Raw genomic sequence first — 27,899 nt, forward strand, 5'->3', positions numbered from 1 at the left:
CGTCAGGATTGTGGTTTTGTTGCAATCGTAATAGCATCTAAAATATCTCGAATGAAGATCGAGATCATTTCTGATTATCATTTGAAGAACGATCTATGAAATTAAATCAAATTTAATTTAAGTGAACTTTACAATAAAACGATATTGCTTACAACTTTTTCACTGAACCATTGTTTTTAAGAGCACTCTTGTAAAAAAGGGCAGGAACTCGTATAGTTGCTTTTAAAATAATCAGATTTATGAGAATCCACAATTATTATGCTGTAAACCGAACTTAAATCCAGGCAAGATAGGACTTTGTGTAAGCCGGTCTGGGTAGGTAACACACACTCATAATAAATTCTACTGCCAAGCAGCCGTGTTTAGCAGTGTTGTGTTCCGGTTTGAAGGCTCAGTGGGGCAGTGTAATCACAGGCACAAGGGGCGTAAAATCTTAGTTGCTAAGGTTGGTCGCGTTATAAGGACTAGTCAATATTTCTTAAAGCATCATTGTCTATGGGCGGTGGTGACCACTTGAAGTGGCCCATATACTTGCCCATCAACCTTTATGATAAAAAAATATCTTTATACAAAATTTAATATTAATGAGTAAATGTTTTAATTAATTAATCTGATAGAAGAGCGTTGTAACATGATCGAGGTCAGAATCTGTCAATTATTACGACGTTTTCTATGACGTGACACTAGTTAAGAAAAGTAATCACCACGACAACGACCATTCCTCCGTGCCAGGGTTCTCAACAAAGTGATACAATTAGCAGTTAAGTATACTTTGCCGGTATTAGTTCGACTGCGAACATCGTATCCGAGTCGTTATATAAGTTCTACTTCTGAATCTGAATCATTTCCTTTTCATTCATTTCCACCGCTTTAATATTTCATGTGAATTATGTATGAATGTGAAGTGCGAGTTCTGAATGTTTTATATTATTTTTGCGATAACATTCGTAATGAGGTGAGATATTTTTAACCTTTTATTTATATGAAGTTCATGTATTTTTTTTATAACTTATTCATTGGTCTGTTGGTTGCCTTTTAAGACTTCAAGCTCGATATTCTGAGATGCAATCTCGGGTCGGGTCGATTATTTTTGGCCTTTCTAACGCAAGTTAACGTCCTAGCTTAGAGTTTTGTAGTCAATGATACCATCTCCTTACTTCATGCAAGTAATGCTGGGACTAAACTCTTCGTCGTGTCCGCCATCTAATTGTATGTTAAATAAATACTTGTATGTTAGGTAGGCATCATACCTCAACATACGTCATCAAGACCGTCATGGCATCATTTTAAAGACTATCAAAATTATAAAATGTTGTCATACTTCATATAAACTTGCATAAAGGCATTATCTTCCATAATTAATTAGAGAGAAAGAGAGAGTATTAGTTTAATCCACTATTGACTTACGCAACTCAACAATGTACGGAACCGTTCTCTAAGCGGCTTTCCCTTCATTTAAACACGTACAGAATTAACAAATTAATTAACATGCGATATACATTCGGAGGAGATATTGTTATTTTTCTCACTTTCTAAAACATTTAAGCAACACCTTAAAACTATGTTCGAAATAGTAATTATACAATTTTAACATGAACTTTTAATAAAAATACTATTTATACTCGAATAAAAACGACCGTTGAAGGGTTTTCTCGTTAAGAGGGTTGGTTGTTCGAAGACTTATTAACATCGTATAAAACTTGCACAATTAGGTCACCTATTAATAAAGCTATAAGCTATGTTAGCGAGCGACTTGCCTTAGATTATAAAAACTTTACAATGTTTCATCACAAGTTTAGTTATAAAACAAGCAATGATGTAATTATGTATGACGTCACTTATGAATAAAACCGTTAATATAAAGAAAGCAAAAAGCTAGTAGGCGGACTTAGTATGGGATACAAAAAGGATTTCTAAGGTATCACTAATGGACTCAGGGTATTTCCTAGCCTGTCCAGCATCTGTCACCCAGCGGCGAGCACTCACCGTCCCAAACTAATCCTTTATGTACGAAGCGTAAACTAAATTAACATTAGCAGTCATAAGTCGAGTTATATTTAATCTCATTATTTTAATCTTAAATTCTAATTTCACGTATATATGTTTCCTAATATGTTACTTGGAACGTGTAATCATTAATGATTTTATATTTATACGCCACTTTATTATTATTATTATACTGATTATTTATGTACCGTAATTGCTTACTATATCTTATAGTAGGAAAATACATCCAGACATAGTGGTTGTATACTATTAAACTTATTTTAGTCAATATACCAGTCCATTACGACTGGTAAAACAACGACTGTGACAATTGACAGTAAATCATTTGTTTTTTTTTTATATTTTTTAGGGATTATCCATATTTTCCCTTTTTTGGTTTTTATCTGTGCTGGTATCCAACAGTTTTCGTCACAGATTATTTCACCAAGTCACGTGCGAAAAAGAAGTAGGTATACTTATTTTATTTCTTCCAATCAAACCAAAAAAGTCAATTAAAAAGACACTTAAACACATCAATTTAATAATTTTGCATACATAATTTTCAGACGTATACCTCGTTTAATTTCATAAACATGTAAACGTTGAAGTAATACGCTTATGTAATCTTATTAGAACATCTTACCTAACTGTGTACACAAACTGAAGTAAAACCATTATAGCTTCTTATCGGATCAATTTGACGTTTAATACAATTCAACGATTAAGTGTTATGACTAATATTTTATTGCATGCCTTAAAACCATGTACTATGTGGGCTTTTGTGCAGGCGTTTGGGTGTTCACAGTTCACAGTCAAACATAAACGCTACGTATAGTTAAGTTTGCTTGAAAGAGAAGCGATTCAGTGTTTATAACTGACAACAGCCTCTAAAATCTCGTGGTTGGTCAGCGGCGACGATAAAGTTTACACTTTTCATTGTACCAGTGTCTATGAGCTTATTTAGAAAATAAATAAACTAAATATACATAAGGTTTTTAAACTTTAAATCTTTGGTAAAGAAACACTTTTATATTTATAAATTCCGCGAATAATTCAAAGGCCTATCTTGATCAGAAAATACAAGATGCAAGGTACTTTAAGACAATAATTTTGTGACCGTTCTTTTGTTAAAGCCATTGTCTGCGGTTAACAGATTTCACGACCTTCTTCATACAGTTTCCTTAAAATATTATTTTAAATAGAAATACATTGTTTTTTATGTCATATATAGTATTTTTGTATATATTTAATTAAACACTATAAAAACGATTTCTTCTCCTGAATCTTAATAACTTTTATTTTTTTGTGGTTTTGAAAATTTCGTCACAACGCGGTCTCTATATAGAACACTTGACATAAGGAAAGACGTATAAAAATACAAAATAATTCGTAGATAACAATTAATTAGTACTTTAAAAGTGTAATAAAACGTACTATACCCCCTGTACATGTGATTATACAGCGTTTTCTTTTCAAAATTTAGGTCAGACACATCATACGAGTGAGTCCTCTACTCGTAATTATGCCACGCGAGTGGAACTACGGAATGAGATTGTAGCATAATGTAAAAATATGCACAGAATATATTCAACAGAATGTTTCCAGCACACCCGGTAACCGGTAATGAAAAATTCCAACTCAACAATTCCAAATTAATTATAAATAAAGGTAAATTAGATCATTTTACCTTACTTACCTTACCTTACCGTGCCTGGGTCTTAACGAGTGTAATGGACGGGTACTGTACGTATGTAAAGAATATATGTTTATTTATGATTGAACCCCACGGGTTAAGATCAACAGCCTCTACAAGAACGCCCTTATTATACACGATGGTAGGGTTTCACGCAGACCCGTATAGATAGCTAAGACCTACTCATCAGATATTCTACGATCAAAGAACAACATTATAGTAATAGTATTGAAGTGTTCCGGTTTGAAGTGTGATTGACCCAGCACAGGGGATATAACATTTTAGCGCCAACGTTTGTGTTGATACATGGAATGGTATATAATTTTAAAACGCCTATGTTAAATGTTAAATAGGGCCATTTCTTCGTGACTATCTTATTATATCCTACCCGTTTAAGAAATAATGTAGCGCAATAATAACCAGGCTACAGTTATCGTATATTAAAAAATGAATGATTAAGAATGGAAAATTAATCAAAATTGGATTCTAAAAGTGAAACAAAAGTGAAAATAATTAGCCTAGTTGCAGAATAAGGTTCTACAACTCAGGCTCAAATGCGACTTGTGACAAATGCATTTTTTCTCACGACTGTTTCATTTACCACCAACACGAGATAAATTACAAACACCAATTAAAACACATGGAAATTCAGTGGTGTTTACCTACGTTCGAGTCGAAATAATTGGTTAATATTCACCTGTTCTAACCACAGGACCATCTCAGCTTGATAGGCAATCTCTGCTATATATACATATATACGCATTTAAAAAAACGAGCGAGAAACAGCTATAAACCGATTACGCAATCAGAGAACGTGACCAGTTTATTTTCGGAAATAACACAACAATTCGAACTAACAACTAAATGGCAGATACACGAAACGAAGAAAATTCACGTATACAGTTAATTGGCTCCTACTGTCGGCGACAAAGTTGATAGATATTTTTAAAAGTTCAATTCCTTCAATCCCTGATTCACTTGTTGGATACCTTCGATACCTTTCGAGTTGCTCTTATTGGATTTACGGATTTTGTGAATATCCACTTATCGGAGACGCTCGGAACGTTTAGATATATTTGAATTGTATAAAAATATAAGTTTCAATAGTTTTCAGTCTGCATCAGTCTCCATTATTGATGTTCAAGTTCTTATGAAATTATCTTTATCAATTATATATGTTTTTTATAATGTTTACCTGAAAAAAACAAATGAAACGATATACATAAAACTTATGTGTAAAGGTGTAAGACGACAGTGAAGGTGTTTGTAAAATATTATCCTTACTATTATTATTATCCACGCTTCAGACTTTCAGTTGCCTCAATTTTGACGTTTTTCATGTTATTGTGCGTTGAAATAAAAAAAAATCTGTTTGAGATTGATAGACTTCGACATTATTTAAGCGATAACAAAAGTTGATACTTATTGGTATATGTATACGTATATTTTTCATGAAGATTTTTATACTATCTGCAACTCTATTTGATGGATCTGCACTTCATCAGTTGTTATACAATATCATACAGTTCAAGCGATCGTTCGTGTGCGAATATTAGCACACGTTGGACGTCTGACGTTCTAAATTTGCAATAAGTTGTGATAATTATTAGTTTCTAAAATGTTATAATATTACGACGATGATCTTATTAGTTAATGTCTTGTAATAAAATCAAGACAAAAAGCTTGAATGTTAAATAATACGAAACTATAAATAATAGTGATTGTATTGTAAGATTTGTTTATAACTCACTACTCGGCTATTACAAATTCGGAACGAAAGATTTTCATATGAAAATAGATAACACATTGAGTGTTTTATCATAACTGTAGGTATTTTATGTGTAAATACACAAACAAAACATTAAACGGAAAAACCGTATTAAGCTGACTCATAAATATTTTTCCGGTCAAACACAGAAGCTGATCAACGTAGTCGCATAAATAGCGAAATCCGTAGTAATTTGTAAAATAAATAGCGATCCAAATTCACGACAAGCGCCGAATGAGCGCTTTTATTGACTCGGGCGTGAAGAGCAGTAGGTACTGTTATGAACGCAGATATAATGAGCGAATGTGACACAATTACGGACGGGTCAATTTGTATTACGATAATTCGTGATGGACGGACATTTGATTATTTGAAAAAATACTGATTAAATAAAAAAATCATGTCATAAAATTAACATCAAGATTGATATTTTATCATCATCCTCCTGCCCTTGTCCCAATTTTATTTGGGGTCGGCGAGGCATATCTTCTTACATACTTCTCTTACTGACGTCATCTCACAAGTACCATTCTTTCCAGAAATATCGTATTTCACACAATCCATTCAACGTCTCTATGGTCGTCCTATTCCTCTATAACCAAGACATGATCAATACCTTGCTTACAATGTCATTCTCATTCCTCTGCATAACATGACCATAACATGACAGCCGGTTTCCACATAACTTCTTGATAAGATTAATATTTTATAACCATTTAAATTCATATTCTGTATTGTGGCTACCACAACATACACTTAATGGTGTACTTGTTACATTTCTGCCCTAAAGGGTTACAACAAAGTCACAATACAAGTGTGCTAATACAATGAAAATCGTCATCAAGTTAGTAAGAAGCTGTAAAATTTAATTTGTCTAATCTCAGAACATACATCGAACGAATGCTAAGATTGGTAAAAAACAAACTGAAAAATAAATATCGCATTATTCAAAGGGTACGATGAAAGGTTTTTGTGACGACAATTATTGATAAATAAATCGAAAATTGCCTTTTAAATTACGACATAATCGACCAAGATTAGGGCTTTCAAACTTGAAAGCGCCATACAACAGGAAGATAGATTTGAATGTATTATCACGCATATAAAATCTTTTTTGATAAAACACGAAAAACCAAATGAAACAAATCATGCATTTTTTCAATTGTTATAAAAAATAAACGAAAATTAATATACTTATCTAATAAGAACCGCTGACAGGATTGTTTATACATGTAGACCAATTATTTTTTAATTTGTGTGTGTTCAACCTTAACTAAAATATTCAGTACTTAATTATTCACATACTTTTTGATAAACTAAAATAAATCATGAAACATAATTTAATCAAGTGTTGATCAAAACAAACGGACATGTCAAGTTATACGTGTGTAGATAAGATGATAAAGTTCCATAACATTTGATAACGTTTGTTGTAGTCGATTCTAACAGAAATACAAATTATTTATTGCCCACCAAGTCTGCAGATGCGCAAGCCGGATGTGGGAATAACCTGATATCCTCTAAGGCCCTCAATCTACGTTCGAGCGTCTAAACTATTTAACTCGTCGGTATTAATCCGATATGCGTGAATATATACACGTCGCTTTTTGATAGCATATATATTCTATTACTGGATTATAACGACAACTTATATACATAGGTATATATCTATATATCATCTTGTTTTGAATAATAAAATAAATGTGAACTTCATTTGCTGTCACAGTTGAAATTTTATAATCTTTTACTGATTCTAAACTCAGGACTGGCTCCAGACTAAGGAACTCCTTGAAGATTTACGGTAAAGAGACAACATTTTATATGAATATTTTATTACGATAGACCGTTCCGAGTATCGCAACATCGTATATCATAAATAAAGTGTACTGATAGATTCAAAATTTCTCTCCTATTTATAGAACATTTCAATAAAAGCTTCTTATTATAGTCGAGATGGCCCAGTGGTTAGAACGCGTGCATCTTAACCGATGACTGCGGGTTCAAACCCAGGCAAGCACCGCTGATTTTTGTGCTTAATTTGTCTTTATAATTCATCACGTGCTCAGCGGTGAAGGAAAACATCGTGAGGAAACCGGCATGTGACAAATTTCATAGAAATTCTGCCACATGTGCATTCCACCAACCCGCATTGGAACAGCGTGGTGGAATATGTTCTAAACCTTCTCCTTTAAGGGAGAGGAGGCCTTTAGCCCAGCAGTGGGAATTTACAGGCTGCTGTTGTTTGTTGTTGTTTCTTATTAAGTGTTTTTATGTTCTCTATTCATTTATCACTTATTATTTCACTAACGCTCAACTTAAAGGTAGTGCAATATAAATGAGATAAATGTTTACCTTACGAGATTAATAATAATAGGCATACGAGAAGCTCACATTAAGGAATGACTTCCATGAAATCTGATTAAAATACCCCACATTTCGTACCGTTCGCCCCACCCTCAAGTAATGAATAAGCACTTTATTGAACTCCGCTAACATCCCACGCTGCGTGCAACGTAGTCCAATGACGTTCACAGACAAGCATTATTTTTAGAGACAATTTCATGCCACCCGCCTACACAATAAAAGCCCTATTTATACGATTTCAGAGATCTAAGGGCGAGTTTTTATTACAACAATATTGCTGTATAATCAAACAAAGGTTAAGTGAGCTGTAAACATGGTGTTTTATAAGTCCTAATTTTTTTTATTGCAAATATAAATGATAAGCAGAAAGTGCTTTGAATATTTATCTTATAATGATTATCGCTATAGAGCCACGGGGGACTACTCCGAAAACTTATCATAATACATTAAATATATATCGCTGGAAGCTGTATGAAGCCTTGAAAAAGAACAAATTCGTGACCTTTAAATGATTTTGAAATCAACAAAACAAAATATTTTATCATATAAATAAACTGACATAAATAGACTGACAACATTTTCACGTTACAAATTGACACGTCTGTCAATTTATTGGTATTCTATGATGAATAACACAGAACGAATTGTTCAGATTATGTTTCAAAATGTCGGGTAGCAGCGGTAATAAATTACTTAGCGCTATTTTAAAACCCTGTAAAGTACGTTAGACGCTTTGATTTAATAGTCAGGCTGTCAGGACGTAGCTTTATAATATATGCTTACTTTCATCTGATTGCGGCGCTGATAAAATGGCACTGTGCTTCTTCTTTACTTCTTCGACGTTAGCCTGGATCTTGTCTATCATTTCTCGTATCTCTTCCACCTGAAAACAAACGAACATTTTAACAATTACGTTTTTACTAATAATTAAATTGTGTCTTATAATTAACTAGCGAAGTGCGATTTTAGGCTAGCAAAATTTATGAATAACATACTTCTAACCTCCGTTTACATCCTTACCAAAGGAGTTTCATAAAATCTTAGTCTAAACTGTCTCTGTGTAGGTGTTTCAGTTTCTGATATTTCGTTTTTAATCAGTGAGTGCTATTTCGCTTTCAAATATATAAAAGACTAGCTGTCGCCCACGGCTTAACTCGCGTTTTAGAGGGTTGGTTGTCATGTGTTAGGCAAAAAAGTTGCCTATATCTTGTACTTGAAGTTCAAGCTTGCTTCACACGAAATTCGGATCATTGGTTTGGTAGTGAAAGAGCGACAAACAGACAGAGTTACTTTCACATTTATAATATTAATAATATAGATACAAAATAAAGTTGTTTGAAATATAAATCAATTTAAATATAAATAACTACTTTTAACTATAAATGTTTACACATTGAGTTGATGATACCAAAATAATGTTTTCATATAATAGAGATAAGGAAAATCGGAGAAAGCTGAAGAGCAAAGAAATACTTATTACTCGAATATCATTCTTAAGCATTTCTGAGAAAAGAAACTACAGTCCGACTTAACCTTCTAAGTATTTTGTTTTGTCTAGCTTTCCTGGTCACGAATTTCTGTAACGCCTAAAACTGTGACTAAGATTATTAATTTATTTAGTACGAGGCCATCTACGTGGACCTTTGCCTAAACACAGAGACTGTACGAATAACTTAAAAAAAAAACACCTTGATTTGGCGGTCATTTAAACTGAATAAAATATTTAATATACAAGATTGTAACGACAGCGTCACACTTAGAACACAATTCGTCCTCAGAAACCTTCAAGTGAGTCTGCTTCTATACTTTACTTTTTAAAATGTATTTGTATTTATATATTATTTCTGTATTAAATTTGTAAGTATCTTCTGACTTGTTTTTGTTTTGTGTAGATATACGTTGATTTGCCGAAACTACACGATTGTTTATCTTCGACGAATGTAATGTAGAAACGTTGACAGTTGGAACAGAGCCAGCGAGCTAGCCTTGATTCTGGTATTACTTCATCTGCTACTTTAAAACTTATAACTTATTCCAAAACTAAAATCTTTGAAATGATTGATATTGCATAATATTGATAATATTATCTAATCGAAATCACGTATTTATTCAAATGTTCTTACTTGATTTTTAATTTTTTTTTATTAAGATATTATGTCATAATTGATATGCATTTAAATGTAAAAAATATTTGCAAGAGGTATTTGTAAGATGCTATTTTTTTATTTAAATAAAACTAGTTATAACGGATTTGAATCGCGTATATTAATTATTTTTGGCATCCCGACGTTTCGAGCACTTTACAGCGTTCATGGTCACGGGTAGACTACCCGTGATTATTATTATTATTATACGCGATTCAAATCCGTTATAACTAGTTTTATTTAAATGTGTAATAATCGCGAAAATTTAAGACAACACTATGCTATTTTTTATGTTTAAAGGCCAGTATAGTCATAATCATAGTTTGAACAAGAGCTTTGAAAACTGTGAAATGTATGGATCAAAATAAGTTAGCAGTTCATACGCTTATATAAATATTTCTATATCATAATGTTCAACTGGGAGAAAGAATTAAAGCACTTACAAATCCAGCGCATACCGACATTTTTGAATATATTAAAATATATTAAAAAATGAAGTCACTTTCTTGTAAACTTTGCTTTCCTACTATATGTACCTACCACAGATTAAAATACAGGAAAGTGACGTCACCGACCCCATTGCAGCGCCATATTGTCCAAGTAGCATTTTTGCGCGCTATTTAAATATGGAAATCTCATATGATATTTTTCGGCAAATATGTACTAGAAATAAACAACTCAACTTTTACTGGTTTCCTTAACTTCTACTAAATAATATAAAATAGATTTTAAAAAAACAGTCAATTAGCCTATCTTGCCTTAACTTTGTCAGGGTTACAGAAAAAAGACACGAGATAGAAAAACCTGCTCTCCCACTCGCTTTATGTATACAAGCATAAGTCTCAGCTTATGATGATAGCCTTTTAATGGCAATGCTAGGCCTGAACCGACGTGATCTCATAGGAAACACCCTAAGATGGACGTCACTCGAAGCCCGTGATAGCTCAGATTCAAATTTCAAGGCGAATTTAATACTCGCCGTCATCTGGTGATACAATTTTGGCCAGTAAGTGCAAAAACATTTTACAATAAAAGAAAAAAGTTAAGTTATTCAACTAATAAAAATGATTCTTTTAACAAATTTAAGTCGCGATAAGAAAACAATGTAAAAGTCGATGATTCGTTTTAAATTATAAAAAAGAGAGAAATCGATTATTGAATATAATCTATATGACAATATAATAATTAGTTTTTTTTTTTTTGTTATCAATACGATATAAAGCCAAAATATGAATCACTTACAATACAAACGTGAACACGTATCTAAGTCATATAATGGCCAAACAGGAAGGAAATTAGTTGACTTGTGGTGAAGGCAACAACCGATTGCAGAACAGTTTAAGCTATATCTATATTAAAGGAAATGCTGGCATGAATCCAACCACAAAACAAATCCCCACAACTTGTGACGGTACTATGCATCGTACTTAACTTTTAAGAATTCCCTGGAGCCTCTTTACATCTCCTCGCAAGTTGAAGTGATTAAACTTTTCTGTTCTCGTTTAATCTACTTTCCGAGAAAAAACAAAGTAGATAATTTAAAACCCCTATAAATATACTTCACAAAATTGTAAAGTTTATTACTTAGATTAAAATAAAACTTATAACATCAGTGAGAAGTAAGTACAGTCTGCGTACAAATTAAGTTATTTCATAACTTATTTCTTAAATACGTTTTTTTAATTGATCAATGCTATAAACGAATTCGCATTTTTTTAAAAAGAGGTTATTAGAAATATTGCTTTCCTTAAGGTCAGAGAAACTTTAATTCCGTTTAGTTGAACATACAAAATTTAAAAGAGAAGAGGTCGATGACCAATGAAGGTTGATTACTAATCGGTTCTTGGTTAAACCCACATAGAATTTGCAAATAATGATTAATTAATATTATGATAAAAAAACATCTTTTCAAATAAAGAATAATATAGGAACAACCAATGATGATCTAGTAAACAGATATGTCATTAACGCGCAAAAAGTGAAGACTAGAAAACGTCCTAATTGGGACGTTTGCCTTTGGTCGTTTTCATTATAATTATGCCAGTAATACGTTATAATACATCATAATTATGTAGTAATACGTTTTGCGTAATTAAAACATCTAGCTATCCCTTTTACTTATTGTTTTTATCAAGCTATCCTTTTTACTTGGAACGAAATTTAAAATAAACGGTCCCCGGACATATCTGTTTATTAGAATATCATTGGGAAAAACATTAAAAAATTGAAATCTTTACATTTATTTATAATTTTTTTTTATTAATTAATTATATATATGTATTGATAAAATATCGGTCGGTTGAATAAGTGAAGTTCATGGCTACGATCGGGTCGATAGGATCGAGGCTTATGGGCCTCACGCTGGTAACTCATGAACCATGAATCACCAATTAATCAGATTACCAAGATAGCTTATCAGCGGCACTTGATAACGTGGGCCGAACTAACGCAATAATAATTTTTTGCAGTCTTTTGTTTCAGTGTTAAATTTCGCATTGGGTTTTTTAATCAATAAAATACATTCGTACTTTGTACTCAATTTATATACGGAGACAATGGGACAAACGAACCCTGCTTATTTCTTCACCGGCATTACGCCCGACAATCTTGGGAAGTAAGATGTCATGTCACTATTGCCTGTAATTACAATGGCTCGCTCATATATTATGTATTGCTGTTTTGCGGTAGTATTAATGAAGAGTAGCCTAAAACTATATTACCACAAACATTATCAAATATAAATTTTAGTCGCATAGACCTAAGCATTGACTTATTGTAATTTAAAAATAAAATGAGTTTCATTAGACTCTTATGACGTTATCATATAATTATTCAATTACTCAAAACTGTGTTGATGAGAGTCGTATCAGAATATAACCTTGAGCTGTAGCTGGGATAAAAGTTTATTACACTCAATTTTAATATCAAACGGCGTATAACAGACTGTATATGACCACGCCTCCCATGGGGAATGCTTAAATAGAACTTTTACTAATAATAGGCCAGTCTGGGGCATAGCAAACATTTTCAGCGTTCAATAACGCATACAGCGTCATAGGCACGATACGTAACCCTAGCGTCTGGGCGGCGTCGGTCCACATTCGTAGGCGTCCCATTGTCGTTTCGACAGTCGTCGTGTAGTCTTTTAGAAATTTAATGGGGTCGCACTTTGTGTTGGCAAGTTACTCACGTACTTATTATATTCAAATTAATTGCAAAACTATTTTCTTCATCATAAAATATTCAAGTATTGACAACTTATATTTTATCCCAAAAATAGTAATAATTCATTAAAACTGATTTTTAAAATTTTGTACGAAAAAAGTCATTTGAGAGGCTTATAAACAAACTCTAACTGGAAAAAGTTTAAACCCTCAACACACACCGATGACAACTTACACAAGATTCGTTGAGTCATAGACTGTCTTCGTATTTCATAAAGTAAGAAAAGAAAGTTGAGAGTATAAACTTAACCAAATAAAAAAAATCAGGTTTGCAATTTCCTATAAATATAGATTTCATCCTTCGTTACAGAGCGCTGACAAGTTTTCCTCCGAGTTATCCAATTACTACCCAACCCATGACCCAAAAGCGTGATTTATCGAAGGAAATCTATAAGTTTTTCCGCTGGCAGAAATATAAAATCAATAACCATTCGAGAAAGTCTTTCGTTTTACATCATTTTTATTAATAACGGCGTGGTGTCACTGCGTTGCGTTTGCGTTATCTAAACTGCAAGCTATATTGTCGAAATCATTAAGTGGAAACTTCGAAACAATGACTTTGATAACAAATGCATTTGAATACATTTTTTTGATAAGCAATATTTATAACATACTAAAGTATGTAGTAGTATAAAACATAATCGATTTCTCTGTCCCTATGTATGCTTAATTCTTTAAAACTACGCAACGGATTTTGATGAAAGATTTTTGTATATAAAAATACTGATAACTTTAGAAGTTTTTAATGTAATGTAGTAAATAAATAAATTCTGTAGTATATTTAGTATCATTATTGCACCAGTGCGAAGCCGAGGCGGGTCATTATTAATTAATAATAAAAAAGCAATGTTTTAAACGCGAAAAAAATCCAATACATGTGTTCGCGTGTTACAGGCGGTACGAAATAAAATCCCTATCACCTTAAAGTAGGGAGGGATAGCTAGTTAATTATATTAATATTCTATTTTATAGAGACACTTGCAAACAACTATCACAAAATGAGTCGTTCGCTACAAAGTAAGACATGACAATACAATGAGAGACAATGGAGCACGGAGTCTGAAGTTTCGTTGTACAAACAATCATCTAGTAAGGTTTAGTAAGTTCAGGTACATCTACATTACATCTTCAATCAAATAATGAAACAATTACAAGAATTATTAATCATTGTTCTTGATACAATCAGAATCAAAAATCGATATTTTTTATTTTATGTTATTACCTCTCACATATATATTGTATGGGTGTTTTTACTTAATAAGAAAACTATCGAAAAACAGTCTACACTTTTTACCAGCTTTCTTAATTTGCGTTGAAATTATGAAAATCTTTAATTAACCATTTCATAATTTCACCACAGTACAATAGGAAAATTATAAGTATTGAAATTAAACTCCAAAAGTTAGTAGAAAATGAATGATTTGAATTTCCTGTTAGAATGAGGGTCGTTGCTTTAGGCATTTAATAGAGATTCAGCTCTATTACACCTCGTTATGATCGTTTTTAAAACTTACCTCAACAATGGTTATACGAACGTTTATTTTAGGGAACAATGGCATTCGTCAAGCTGAGGGAAATAAAATTTGCCCTTTAACAATCAAACGTTCACTTTAACGCCATTGTTACGAGACAATGTAAAGTGCTTTACTCTTTTATTTTAATAAATACGAATAGATTGTTGTGTTGGAAGTATAGTACTACACAACTTAGATGTAGTATTGCCACATTCAATAAAACTGATTACTGCCGATTTATACAATCAATAGAAAAATCTCCATATCGCGACATTCGACGCTATTCGTCGCTATAGATTCTCGCGTCAGCTCAACCCGAGAGCGCAAGTGCATGTAAATCGACGTGTCAAATTGACGAATATATTAGATCATATGACATTCAAAGTTAAAATACGTTTGTGTAAAGATAATATTCACATAACAATTAGGGATTGATTATTTGGGATAACGTACTTAAGAATTTTGATAACGTGCTTACGGTTTTACGAATTTTGCCGATGCTACAACTAAGTTGTGTCGTACTATACTTTACAACAGGGACTCCCACAAGCCGTGTAACTAATATCAAATTATATCTTTAGATATGATATTTTAATACAAATTCTAAATCTGCAAACAGTTTACATATGTATTGTAAGTCATGTGTATAGGCCACCTGATGATGTAAGTGGTCGGCATTGAAAAACTTGAGAAATATTAATCATTCTTTTCATCGTCAATGCGCCACCAACCTTTTGAACATTATGTCCCTTTTGCTTCTAGTTACATTGACTCGCTCACCCTTCGAACCGGTATATAAATCCCAAGTATTGATGCTTGGAGTTAGAATATATAATCGGGTGGTAAAGCCAGACGGCTTTTCACAAACCCCTACAGGTAATATTAAAAATGATCATATGCGACATTCTATTTTTGAACATTAAATACAGAACAGTCAACTCAAACAAATTCGACTTTCATCGCGGTCTTAGAATTTCTGTTAAGAAAATAAGTACTACAAGCTTTTCAATTTTAATATTATATCATATGGAATTGTTTATGTAATTTATTAGACATTTAATGCATCCTTACTAGTGACAGAGGTATCTCATGACGCCTTGTATCAAACGCTTTACGAGTGTGTGTATACGTGTTTAAGATAAACGTAACTGGTGCTATGTACAATTGACTATTATCAAGATTTCGTTATCGTTCTGTCGCTATGATTGTCATTTTTGTTGACTTGTTTCGCTGATAATCTAACATAATATTAGATAAGTTGCAATGCTACATTTAAATAACTCTCAATGTCTTAAATCATATTATTATAGGTTTCTTCGCGTTTTCAATACTAGCAACGCGCCTCCAATTTCCCACGGGTGTAATGCTGATACTAAATATACTCGTACTACAGAATTTCTTTTATATACAACATTCACAGTTATTTTGTCATTAGACAATACTAGACCAAACTAAACCACTATTTTCCTGAATTTAATTCTGTAATATCTTCGAAAACATTCATTTAAATACTGTAAGAGTAAGGGCCGTATTAATCTATATTTAGGGCACAATAAATGGATAAGGATTAACGCTGCATTACATAAAAAAGCTTTAGAAGTAAGCCATTATTTCTTGTAAAAAGTTAAGGTAAAAAAATGGTTATTGTGGTTTGTCCCAAAGAGATAGACATATAGCATCGTGGACATTTTAAGACCTTTTAAGACCTTTTTAAGGTGTATAATACCGTAGAACATTACTTTGATCTATCTCGTAGGGTTCAGCCAGCGTTTATAATGTGAGCGCAAAAAATGGCGTTTATTTATGACATAATTAAAATATCCACGGATCTCAAAACAGTAGCTGTCACCATGTTTGTTAAATCTTGAATCAATAATTAAAAACAATTTATATTTTACTTTATTTTTAAATATTGTTATGGAAAAGCTATCGTAACATACGAAATAGAAACTGTTTTTATTTGCAAAGAGTAAATAAAACAATGTTTATACAACACAAAACATTTCTGCACGTAACTAACTCTGCAATATTTTTAAGGCAAGAATCAGAATAACTTTAAAAGATTAACCACGTATGAAAATGTAATAAAAAAAAATCATGGAATTGAAATTATTGAAAGGATGTACAGTATACATTTTAAATTTGATATACAAGAAATAACATGCAAGATGTCGACTATTTCGGCAACTATTTATCAGAACAGCAGACAGCGCAATACAGGCGTTGCAACGCTTAAACAGTCTTTGCAATCAGCAAAAGCGTAAAACAAATTGCGAAACAAACGTAAAGCGTGCAGCGAGTTTCGAACAATAGTTTGTGTAGTTATTGTTCTGATAACGTACGGGGTATATACATTGGAAACCCGACTGGGTGTTCCAGTTGATCCACTTTGCATTTTGCGAATATGCGAATAAGCTTTGCGCGTTTCCTGTTTTTTCTTTTCATTGAACTTTAAATTTGATTTAAATGAAAATTGATAATACGTTATTTGAGACGTGTGAAGTGATTTAAGAAACAACTAATGCATCACAATTATACAAAGCAAAATTACAGACCAAATCTACTAAACAAACCGAAAGAGTTATCAAATCAAAAGGCGTCCGTGACAGATTCGACTTGTAAGTCTGATGTCAACAGATAGTCGGTAACAATGTAATATCAATATATCCACTCGAAATCTTTATATTTTGTCATCAGGATGCTGTACTTTTTTTTGTTTTATTTATTTTTTTATAATGTAGTTTTTTTATGACGGACGAGCATATGGGCCACCTAATGGTAAGTGGTCACCATCACTCATAGACAATGACGCTGTAAGAAATATTATAATTCCTTACATCGTCAATGTGCCACCAACCTTGGGAACTAAGATGTTATGTCCCTTGTGCCTGTAGTTACACTGGCTCACTCACCCTACAAACCGGAACACAACAATACTGAGTACTGTTATTTGGCGGTAGAATAACTGATGAGTGGGTGGTACCTACCCAGACGGGCTTCCACAAAGCTCTACCATCAATGTACTAATGATTTCAATATGACATGCATAGGATAAATACTTCGGGCCGCTGATAATTTCTCGACGTAAGAACTCAATAACATTTTATTGACCTGACCCGGAGTCTGAACATGGGCCTTCTTGACCAGCGATCTTATAAAGTAGCCTTTATAGTGTAAACCGAGAAAATTATTTGAATGTTTAATGTTACATTATATTTTTATACAAATTTAAAATTACATATTTTATTGTTCTTTTAAATGAATCATGATAAATTAAACTGTTTAACAAATACCTACTAACGCACGACATAAAATACGTTATCTGTGCATTCAAAAATAGTCTTTAATACGTAGAACATAGCCATAGGGTTCTATGATGCAATTTTCAGCTACCATCCATTACAATCAAGGTCAAATACTATTGCTCGGTATCTAGGCTAGCCGTATAATTTACTAAAGCTTTTATACAACCCGGGCGCAGCTTTAGCGATTAAATTAGTCTTTAGAGACACTCGACGCTTGCTGTCTACTCTGAATGCGGCCAAAACGAGGAAAGGCCTTTTTAGCGAAAAATAAATGTAATAGGAATACGATATTTTTTACGTTATGTTTGTTAAAATAAAAGGAGGACGTTTTCAGTGAGAACATCTGGAAAATTCATTCAATACGAGAATACGACTACGACACTGGGCCGTTGTTCCAGTAGTTGGCAAAGAATTGAATTAAATAAAATTGATGTCAGGGGAATGTGGTTGGCAAACCTCCATTTTTTTTTAAAGCTGGAACTTCGGGTAATATGAAAACTTCTGAACTAGCCTGAGTTATTGAGATAGCCAAGACTTATAGCTAACCGTGCAGACTACAAGGAAATACTTAAAATTAATTTATATAAGTATTTATGTTCAGGTAAGACAGAAAGCAACTCGCTTAAGAGCTATTAATACCTGCTGAGTTGGTCTCCTAAATTAGAAAAATAATGATATCCTTAGGTAAATACTTAATGCTAAATGTTTGCCAAAGACTTGGAACTCAATACGCTGAGCATAAACAGAATAGACATGAAAGTAATTCTACAGCGTTTTAACCGTTGATGGTGCACAAAATGGCCAAAACAAAGTGGAACTGGCCGTGACACGCCTACCACATTTAAAAGATTTACGGACGTAAACTACAGCGCATAACACGAGAGAGGTGGGAAGAAGAACTGGTTGCCTTCAGTCATTACGAATCAGAAAAAAACATTGTATATAGACAAGATTTATATGTGAAAGACATTTGCCTTGTAGTCTGACACTAATGACACCATGATAATATTTATACTTATACTCTTTGTTTAACAAACAAATATAAAGAGTCTGTTTTGTACTGATTTTATTATCAACACGACAACTAATTAAACAAACCTTACAAGGCCTACCTGGAAGTATTAAAAAAAAACTTTTTCTTTATATATTTCTGTATTGGTGGTAGGGCTTTGTGCAAGCCAGCCTGAGTCGGTACTACCCACTCATCAGATATTCTACCGCTGAACAACAGTACGCAGTATTGTTGTGTTCCGGTTTGAAGAGTGAGTGAGCCAGTGTAACTACAAGCACAAGAGACATAGCATCTTAGTTCCCAAGGTTGGTGGCGCATTGACGGTGTAAGGAATAGTTAATATTTCTCACAGCGTCCTTGTCTATGGGTGATTAGCCACTTACCATCAGGTGGCCCATATGCTAGTCGGCCTACTGTATGAAAATGTATTTCGTCCTCTATACGCTTTTTTCAAATGTTTTTTTTTTTTGATATTGTTATCTGAGATATCAATGTTAACAGTATAAATAAGTAACTAAGTATATCTTTCTGTCTGTTCTTCACAGTTAATTTACTGAATCGAACTTGATATAATTTGGTGGGAAGCAAGCCTGAACTCCATGAAACGACATAGTCTAATTTTTATGCCTAACTACCAACCCCTAATAAGCAATCAAAGTTGCGGATGACAACTAGTTATCGACAAAACAAGTTATCTATTTGGCTTGTTATTTTTATTTCGTGACGTACAGTTATTAGCTTTCGTTACACATAACATCCGAGTTTGACCCTTGACCCGATAGTAAGTGATTTAGTGTGTGACATAGCGTGTCAGTAATATCGCTCGTCATATTCAAATGACTCAATCGACCTATGCAAATGCGGCAGACTACCCGCGCTTCTGAAAGCTAAATTATTTTGATAAACAGATGGGATCTAGTCTAATACTCTCGTACGCGCGTCTGTCGTTGAGTTACAAACACTTTGCTAATTAAAATTATCAAAAATTAAAAAAAGAATGATAAATTCCAAAACACTCTCATTTCATTTTCAATTATTCATTGAGATAAATTCTATGCCAAATTGAGGCCAGTTTTAAATATAGTTTACACTTAATATCTCTACGGGTTGTAGATATAAGTGTAAACTACATTATAACTCTGAAATGAACAGTCCAAAAACATAAGTTTCCTTTTAGAAGAAACTTACCTCACTGAAGAATTCGTCCATGAAGCCGCCTTCGACGGGGACGTTGACATCATCAGGCCCGACGTCATCATCGTCGCTTTGCGCCTGTTAACAGAATAAAAAAATCCCTTTATAAAAACTCTTTAAAAAAACACTTTATATTTCTTTAGAATTCACTGAAATAGCTTAAAGCCAAATGTCCGGTGGGTATTTTCGTAGCTCATATGTAAGCAAAAGTTGACATCGGATGGCGCACGTAAAGCAAAATTGAATCCACTTAGTTGAGGCGGACTAGCCATTATTCAATTTATAAGAGAAGGTCGCGTCCCCACAAAGGCCCTACGACCCGGATATACTGGGATACCATGTAATGAAAACCCAGAGCTTTTATTTCAAATATATAGATATAGTTAATTAAACAAAAAAATATACTTTCTTATATTGATATTCCTTTCTTTTATGCGAAATTTATCTCGTTGTATATAAATAAATATATAAAGACATAACAACGTAGTAGGTATTTATATAAAATTCAGTTACCTAAGAGATTTACACACTATGAAGAATTATTTTCACATGTTCATAATAATCCGTAATTATGAGTATCAATACATTTTAAAGATGTGTTATAATATAGTAGAAATTTTATTTGTACGAGTGCGTACGATGTTTACAACATTTTTTGTGATTCGCGAGTGACAAAAACAAGTGAAAAACAAACCTGTGACGTCGAGTGTTCATATTAAGTCCTTGTATCTTTTTTAGCGAGCAACATGGAATATTGCTCCAAAAAATAAAACCCGCTAACAATTTTACATTTTCGACTTTGTAACTTTGAAGCCTCCTTTTAAAGCAATATTGACATACGTATACAAACAAAAAACTACATAATATTATTACATGGAATGAACTTTTGTTCATATTTCATTGCTCCAGAGTTTCTTTTCAGTTCTTAAAAGGAACCAAGTTCCGAAGCGGTGATATCAGTTCAAATAAATGTATAATTTGAAATTTCTCGTAAAAGCCAATTTTCCAAGTTGTTAAGTAGCCTGCTGCTTAAGTATATTCGGAATATCAAATAGAACTTTTCTATTCCGGGATAATTTTGCGATTGCATGATATTTTAAATTACAATGACATAAAATTATCGATGGTAGTATTAGCATGGCTTATTTGGAACGCAAAATTAATTCTTATGGTAATAAATAATACCTGAACATTTGACAATTGTCGACCGTATGTACGACCACATACATTATTAGTCATAATATGCCACACCGCGCTTGTCATATTAACAAAAATAGTGCTTATGATTTTTAATTATTTGAGGAAGCTCAGTTGACAAAAATAGTAAATCCTATCGAAGATAGTCCATTCTGGACGAGTAACCCTTGGCACTTAAGTTTTTTTAGTACTACTACACTTTTAATTTAGACAAAAAGTTGAGAAGCAAATTAATGTTTATAATTCATCTCCGTGATGTTGCAGAAATTCGTGAGAAAACATGCATGTGTTTGATGAAATTCTGCCTCAACCTACCTAACGGACTATCTATCCAACTAATTAATTCAGCCCAATGGAAGAGAATTAATTGGACAGTGGTAGAACATTTACGAACTTTTACTGTCATAGTTCAAATCAGTAATATAAGTTAGCGTCAAAGTGCAGTAACTATTATTGGCTAAAATATTTTGGTATAAATCAAATATTTAATATTGATTTTATAATTAAATTCTCAAATTACTGTTTAAAATTTCTTAAACAGTAATTTGAGAACTGACATTTTAGGCATGAAAAAAGTATATTAATTTATTTCTGACATTTAAATAAAACATAGACTTGAGACTCTGGATATAAATGAGCCTCATGTTTTGTAACTTTTCACTCGTGCTAACACTCAGTGTAGGCTTGTTGTGGCAAGTATTATAGCGCTCATTAGTTATTCCATCACCAAACATAGATGGTTTGTATTCGGCAGAAACGTGAGTCAGCCTTTGCTGTTAAAGAGATAAAGATCATAACGTCTTACTTATCAAATTATCTTCTTAATAGTTAAGAAGATATATACGTAGATATTTCGTACAATCCCAATCTTCATGAGGTCGAATACAAATAATTTTATAATGGTTAACCCCATTATAAAATTATTTGTCATGTTATGTTTAATCATATACTTTTCTGACATAATATATAAATAAATAAAAAATACAAATTGTATAACAAATAGGCGTGGATCCGATAGATTACCCGAATTATCTTAAGCGTTATATATTTATTTGGCCATCGGACGTCAGACATCAATAATTTCACCCTCGGTAGATGATGAATTTTCAGTAAAAAGAGTAACATATATCTCCTCGTAACCGGAAGTGCAAACGATTTTCGATATACCTAATTTTCAAAAAAAAACTTGTTTCATACCAAATTAACTATGTCCTATATTTCACCATATTAATTCTTGAACTCTAAAAATGTGACTTATAGCTTATGTTACGGATAAGAATGCTGAATACGCTAAGCTTTCATCCCCCATTGACTGCCTTTTTTCGATTTTTACAATTCTGTATCTGTTACCCTTATCGACGTTCTATTAGGAATCAGTTTAGGCTGTGAGTCATTTCAAAATTGTATTAAGTGGATACTTCGTTAAACCTCTGTTCTCGGGCAAAGTTTATGCGGTTCACTCACAAGTTGAAGTTGCGTTGAATTTCACTTGAATTCAAATAAACAAATTCTAAACAAACAAACTTTTACCGGTTGGTTTTCATAACTTTAAACAAATATATCGCGTTATTTATTATCTTGAATATACACTCACGATATTTTTCATAATATATTTCATACAATAGTCTAGAGTACAAATAGACAATATCGAATCTAGATGGCAGCTGACAGACATATAAATCATTTTACATATGTATACTGTGCCTACAATGCAGGCAGTCTTTGTTAGCATACGATTAAATGTAGGTCAAGGGCCCGTCTCGTACCGCGATAATATATCGAACCATTATTTATGCCGCAGGGGGCCGTTCCGACACACTGCCTTAATTTAGTAAACTTGTGTTTTCAAGAAGCTATCATGACGTAACATCGAATAATTCATTATTCATATATCGTATAAATATTTATATCTAACGCCTGCTAAAACAAATATATTTACATAAATATGAAGCCATAAAATAAGTCGATCTAAAAATAAAATCTTATCTCTGCAAAGTTTAAAGGTTTCACAGAGCTTTGCGTTACCAGGAACGCCGTGAGATCAAATAAAAATAGCACCGTCATAGTTGAATATACAACGATAAAATTACGACCTTATATGAGAGTAGGCGTCGATAGTCGGCAGTCGGCGACACGTGTTGCATGATGACATGCCTTTTATTACGTATGAAAAACTGGGAAAATAGAATCAAACAGCAAACCTGGATTATGTTGCTTTTGATTTTTTAGAGTCTATTTTGGTAAAGGTACTACTTTATTTCGTTTTATTAATATACAAAGTTTTAATCATTGTAATCAGTTCTGTTTTATGTTGTGCTATAAATTCAAATGTGTTACGCAAGAAGGCGACTTTTACGTAACATTATAAGAGTGCTCCAAAAATGTATTCAAATGAAAACCCAAATATAAATTACATATTTCCACTGAAAACGGACTTAATGTGATAAACTGCTGGGCTAAAGCCTCCACTCCGTTTAAGGAGAAGGTTAGGAGAGAATTATGATTAATAAAAAAGCCGCTTTTCGATTTCCAATCAGTTCGACTTGAGAAACTTGGAATATTCATTTGTATGAAAGTGTTTGCTTTTAGTCTGCGCTTTCAATAAACGTTTCTGACTTGCAATAATACTAAGTTCTTATACGAAGTTAGAGTCGGGAATGATGTGCGATAAAAGTGTCTGGTTTATATGAACATATTAAATTTGATAAAATATCTTACCAAATTACAAAACTTTAAAAAATCAGATTAAATAACAGAAAAAGAATGAAACATTACGAAACAAGCATTTCGTTTGGAAAATAAGTTCGAATGCATATTAAACAATTAGGCAAATAGCCCCAAATTACGAGCCATTTCAAAATCTTGAAGCACGCGATAAAAATACGTAGGAATCAAGAGATTAATTAAGCTTACTTATTTTGTAACTATTTTCGGGCCCGGGGCGTGGTGACGACAAAATCGTGAGTCTCGACACGTATTTCAATCGAACGGCTCGGTCAGCGAGTCGGCTCGAACGAACGAGCTTTTACTAAATAATATAACACTATTTTACTTCACAGATTTCAGACGTTTCAATTACTGTGTCAAACAAACATCTGTTAACTGAAAATATTTTACAATGCTTGTATTGCATGAAATAAAAACATGATTGTATAATTTTTTTAATCTGTGGTTACATTATTAAATTAATTTAAATATATTTAAAGTAAAATAGAACATAAAAAAAACGAGTCTTATGAAACACGTGTAAATTTTCATTAAACACGGTGAAATTCGGACGAGCCTAAAATTGCGGCTAGAACAAATGCCTGCATTATCTCTAGTAGAAGGATTTAGTCTTTTATTATATTCTTTCCGAGCTGGATTTCATGGCTGGTAAACTAGGCTTTAAGTTTTATAAAACGAACATTACGAAGGTAATAGAGTCGTGGCATTCGTGTCGGTAAGTTGAAAATTTTATACAAGCAAAATATTTATATACGCTTTGTTCATCGATAGAAATTTTATATTTAGTTTCTTTTACAATTCAAATAACGATTTTTTTATAGTTTTTCAATGTTTATGCGACTGTAAAAGAGAGAAACGTCATTATGAATCTAGCATTTAAATATATATGAACTTACTGCAACAAGACGTATTGAATATTTTCTTAAGGCTTTCCTTTGTATAGATACTTGGCTTTTTAATTAGTGATAAGGCTTTGTGTATACCTATCTGATTGGTACCTACCACTCATCATACGTTCTGCCGTCTAACGGCAACACTTTGAACTGTTAGGTTCTCTATTTTAAGGGCGAGTAATCTAGTAACTCTACAGATACGAGGACATAACGTCTTAGTTTCTAATGTTAGTTACACATTATAAAGAATTATTATTTTTTGCAATCTATAGGCAGTGCTGACCATTTACCATCGGATTCCAATAATTTGCCAGTGTGATTACCAATGACATAAGAAACATTTTACACCTACAAAACATAAGCACCTATAGTTTCTAAAACAATGCCGTTGAATTACTTTGAAATATGAATGTAATTATTATATTGATTTCACAATCGAATAAAAATCATGATTAAATATACATGTTGTAACAACAGTTAGAATAACGTAATCTCTGAAACCAATCCGATTATTTGATAAATACCACGAAACCAAGTTCAATTGTTCACTTATCACAATGGTCTTATAAGTAGAAACTCTGCCAGAATCAGATAAAGAAATGCAATTTGCAAGGCATTAAGGTTAGGAGGAACTGCGATTCTCTAAGTGAGCGTTAAACTTGCTTTAATACAACAACTACTGCTTGAAAAGCTTGACGGCTGCGCAAATTCTAACAAATGGAACTAAACGCTCTTCGTTTAGTATATATGTCACTAGCGACCGGGTAAGATACTTATATTAAATATACTACAAAGGTTTTACGACATCACATTGGAGACTTCTAAAACTATCAGTGTTTCTTTACTATGTAGTCCATGTGTTATATACAAAAACCTTCCTCTCGAATCAATCTATCTACTAATAAAAGCCGCATCGAAATCCGTTGCGTAATTTTAAAGATCTCAGCATAAATAAGGACAGACAGCTATAAGCGACTTTGTTTTATACTACGTAATGATTCGATTTTCAATTATAGGTAATAAGTTGGTAGCATTTTGCTAATAATTATGAATTAAATAGTAATTTTCATTGCGTTAACGCTGTAATTAAATTAGCCGAACGTAATAAGCGACGAGCTTGGAATTGTGATCGTAACACTGGAAACCGGAACCAGTTGTTAAACCGTACATTTATCCCAATTAAGCTGAATAAACAAAGCGGGCGATTTAACGCAATTCACGTACAGAATAGATTGAGTGAACCAATTTATGACGATTTGCCCTAACAAGCTTTCCGAGTTCAGATTTTGTATAATAAATCTCTATAACAAAAGTTAAAAAGTACCATATTTCTCTTTCTTAACACCTCATGTGAAAACAAATATTCTCTTATACCCGCTGGGTAAAAAGTTACGCCGCGAGCATAAAAGATAGCTCAATTCCGAAATGCCGTAACGCCAGACCATTACACAACGAATAAACCGACCTTCACCTTCGCTATAACCCTTTTCGTTGACTAGGACTCCGGGGAAAACATTGTGCGAAGCTAATTCAACAAACCTTGATACAAAGGCTTCGCTGGAGTTAGACGGATAAAGATATCGCTGGAAGCTAACAACTAAATCGAAGGTTAAAAACTTAGACATCATGATCACTCTTTTATAAGTATGTCTCACATTGTTTAATACCAAAAATGTATAAAAATATAATTATGGCAACATTAAGTTCTACATGATCCAGATTTGTTAGCTCAGTATTATTGCTCAATGAATTATGTAACAAATTATGGCTAAATTAATTAATTTAATAACATATCATGACTAACAGTGGACAGTTTTGCTTGGTCGTTTCCTACCTAATTTTGACGTATGATATTTGAAAACATGAAATTACCAAGTTCGTTTGATATGAAACATTCATAGTTTTCCGATGAGATAAGCTATGTCATATGTTTATGTAGTAGGTTGCATTTTTTATAACTCATTATAAAATTGTAATTTGTATAATCATAAAACGGATGGATAAATATCTAAGCGTAATACTGATTGTATTATTAAAATGACTTTATATAGAAGTATGTATATCGTTTTGTATTGTCAATTAATAATTGCCGCTGGCAGAGAATGCCTTTAAGTCTGCCTTTTGTCTCATTTACTTTTTGGTGGTCAATAAAGTATTTGAATAAATAAATGATGTATGAAAACATTGGAAGACCTATGAAATATTATATAGACTGGTAAATGTTACATTAATTTAGGGTTTAATAACTTTTAGCATCTTAAGAATGTGGTGTAGCTGAGGTTAACCTTCCGCGCATCTTGATGAGATGATTTTAGTAGATGATGCAGTAGAAGTTCATTAACATGACACATGCAGTTTTTTTTACGGACTAGAACGACATTTATTATAAATACAAATTCCGATGATGAAAATTCAGTGGTGCGTGTAAACCCACAATTTTTGTTTAAGACTCGCGTGTTCTAACCACTAGGGCTCGATTCGTTAATTATAATTGATTTATATAACTATAGTGAAACAAATGACAAAAATACACTTTCATCTGATTTAGGCAGCAGTGCGAAATTTAAAATGTTTGTTAAGCTGTAGATTATAATCGATTACTCAAATGAAAATAAATATGAGAAATCGATTGAAACAGCACGACCTTCATTTGTTACACTACCATTACCAGAGAAAGCTGCCAAGTTATCCGTATTGTAATCAATACAAATTATTAATTCAAAACCAATACGATTCTATAACATAATCAAAATAAAGTTATACGATTTAATAAATAACTCATACTTGTTAAAATACTACACACCAATTACTTCTTTCTAATAAGCATTAAATAATGACTGAAATGGATATAAATAAATCGAATAGAAAAGGAAAATAG

At 32.6% G+C, this 27,899-nt stretch overlaps 1 protein-coding gene across 7 annotated transcripts in view; it reads right to left on the reverse strand.

The window, feature by feature from the left end:
• Nucleotides 1-27,899, reverse strand: part of LOC124533491 (syntaxin-1A) — a 62,529-nt gene that overhangs the window by 16,995 nt on the left and 17,635 nt on the right. For all 7 annotated transcript variants that reach the window (XM_047108811.1, XM_047108815.1, XM_047108816.1 and 4 more), the window contains exons 2-3: nt 20,199-20,282; nt 8,595-8,694 (exon numbers count right to left, since the gene is read on the reverse strand). In XM_047108811.1, the coding sequence (XP_046964767.1) occupies nt 8,595-8,694; nt 20,199-20,282 (184 nt within the window). The remainder of the gene's footprint in view (nt 1-8,594; nt 8,695-20,198; nt 20,283-27,899) is intronic.

The sequence above is a fragment of the Vanessa cardui genome, chromosome 11 (genome assembly GCF_905220365.1).
Source record: "Vanessa cardui chromosome 11, ilVanCard2.1, whole genome shotgun sequence".
In the NCBI taxonomy this organism is placed as follows: Eukaryota; Metazoa; Arthropoda; class Insecta; order Lepidoptera; family Nymphalidae; genus Vanessa; species Vanessa cardui.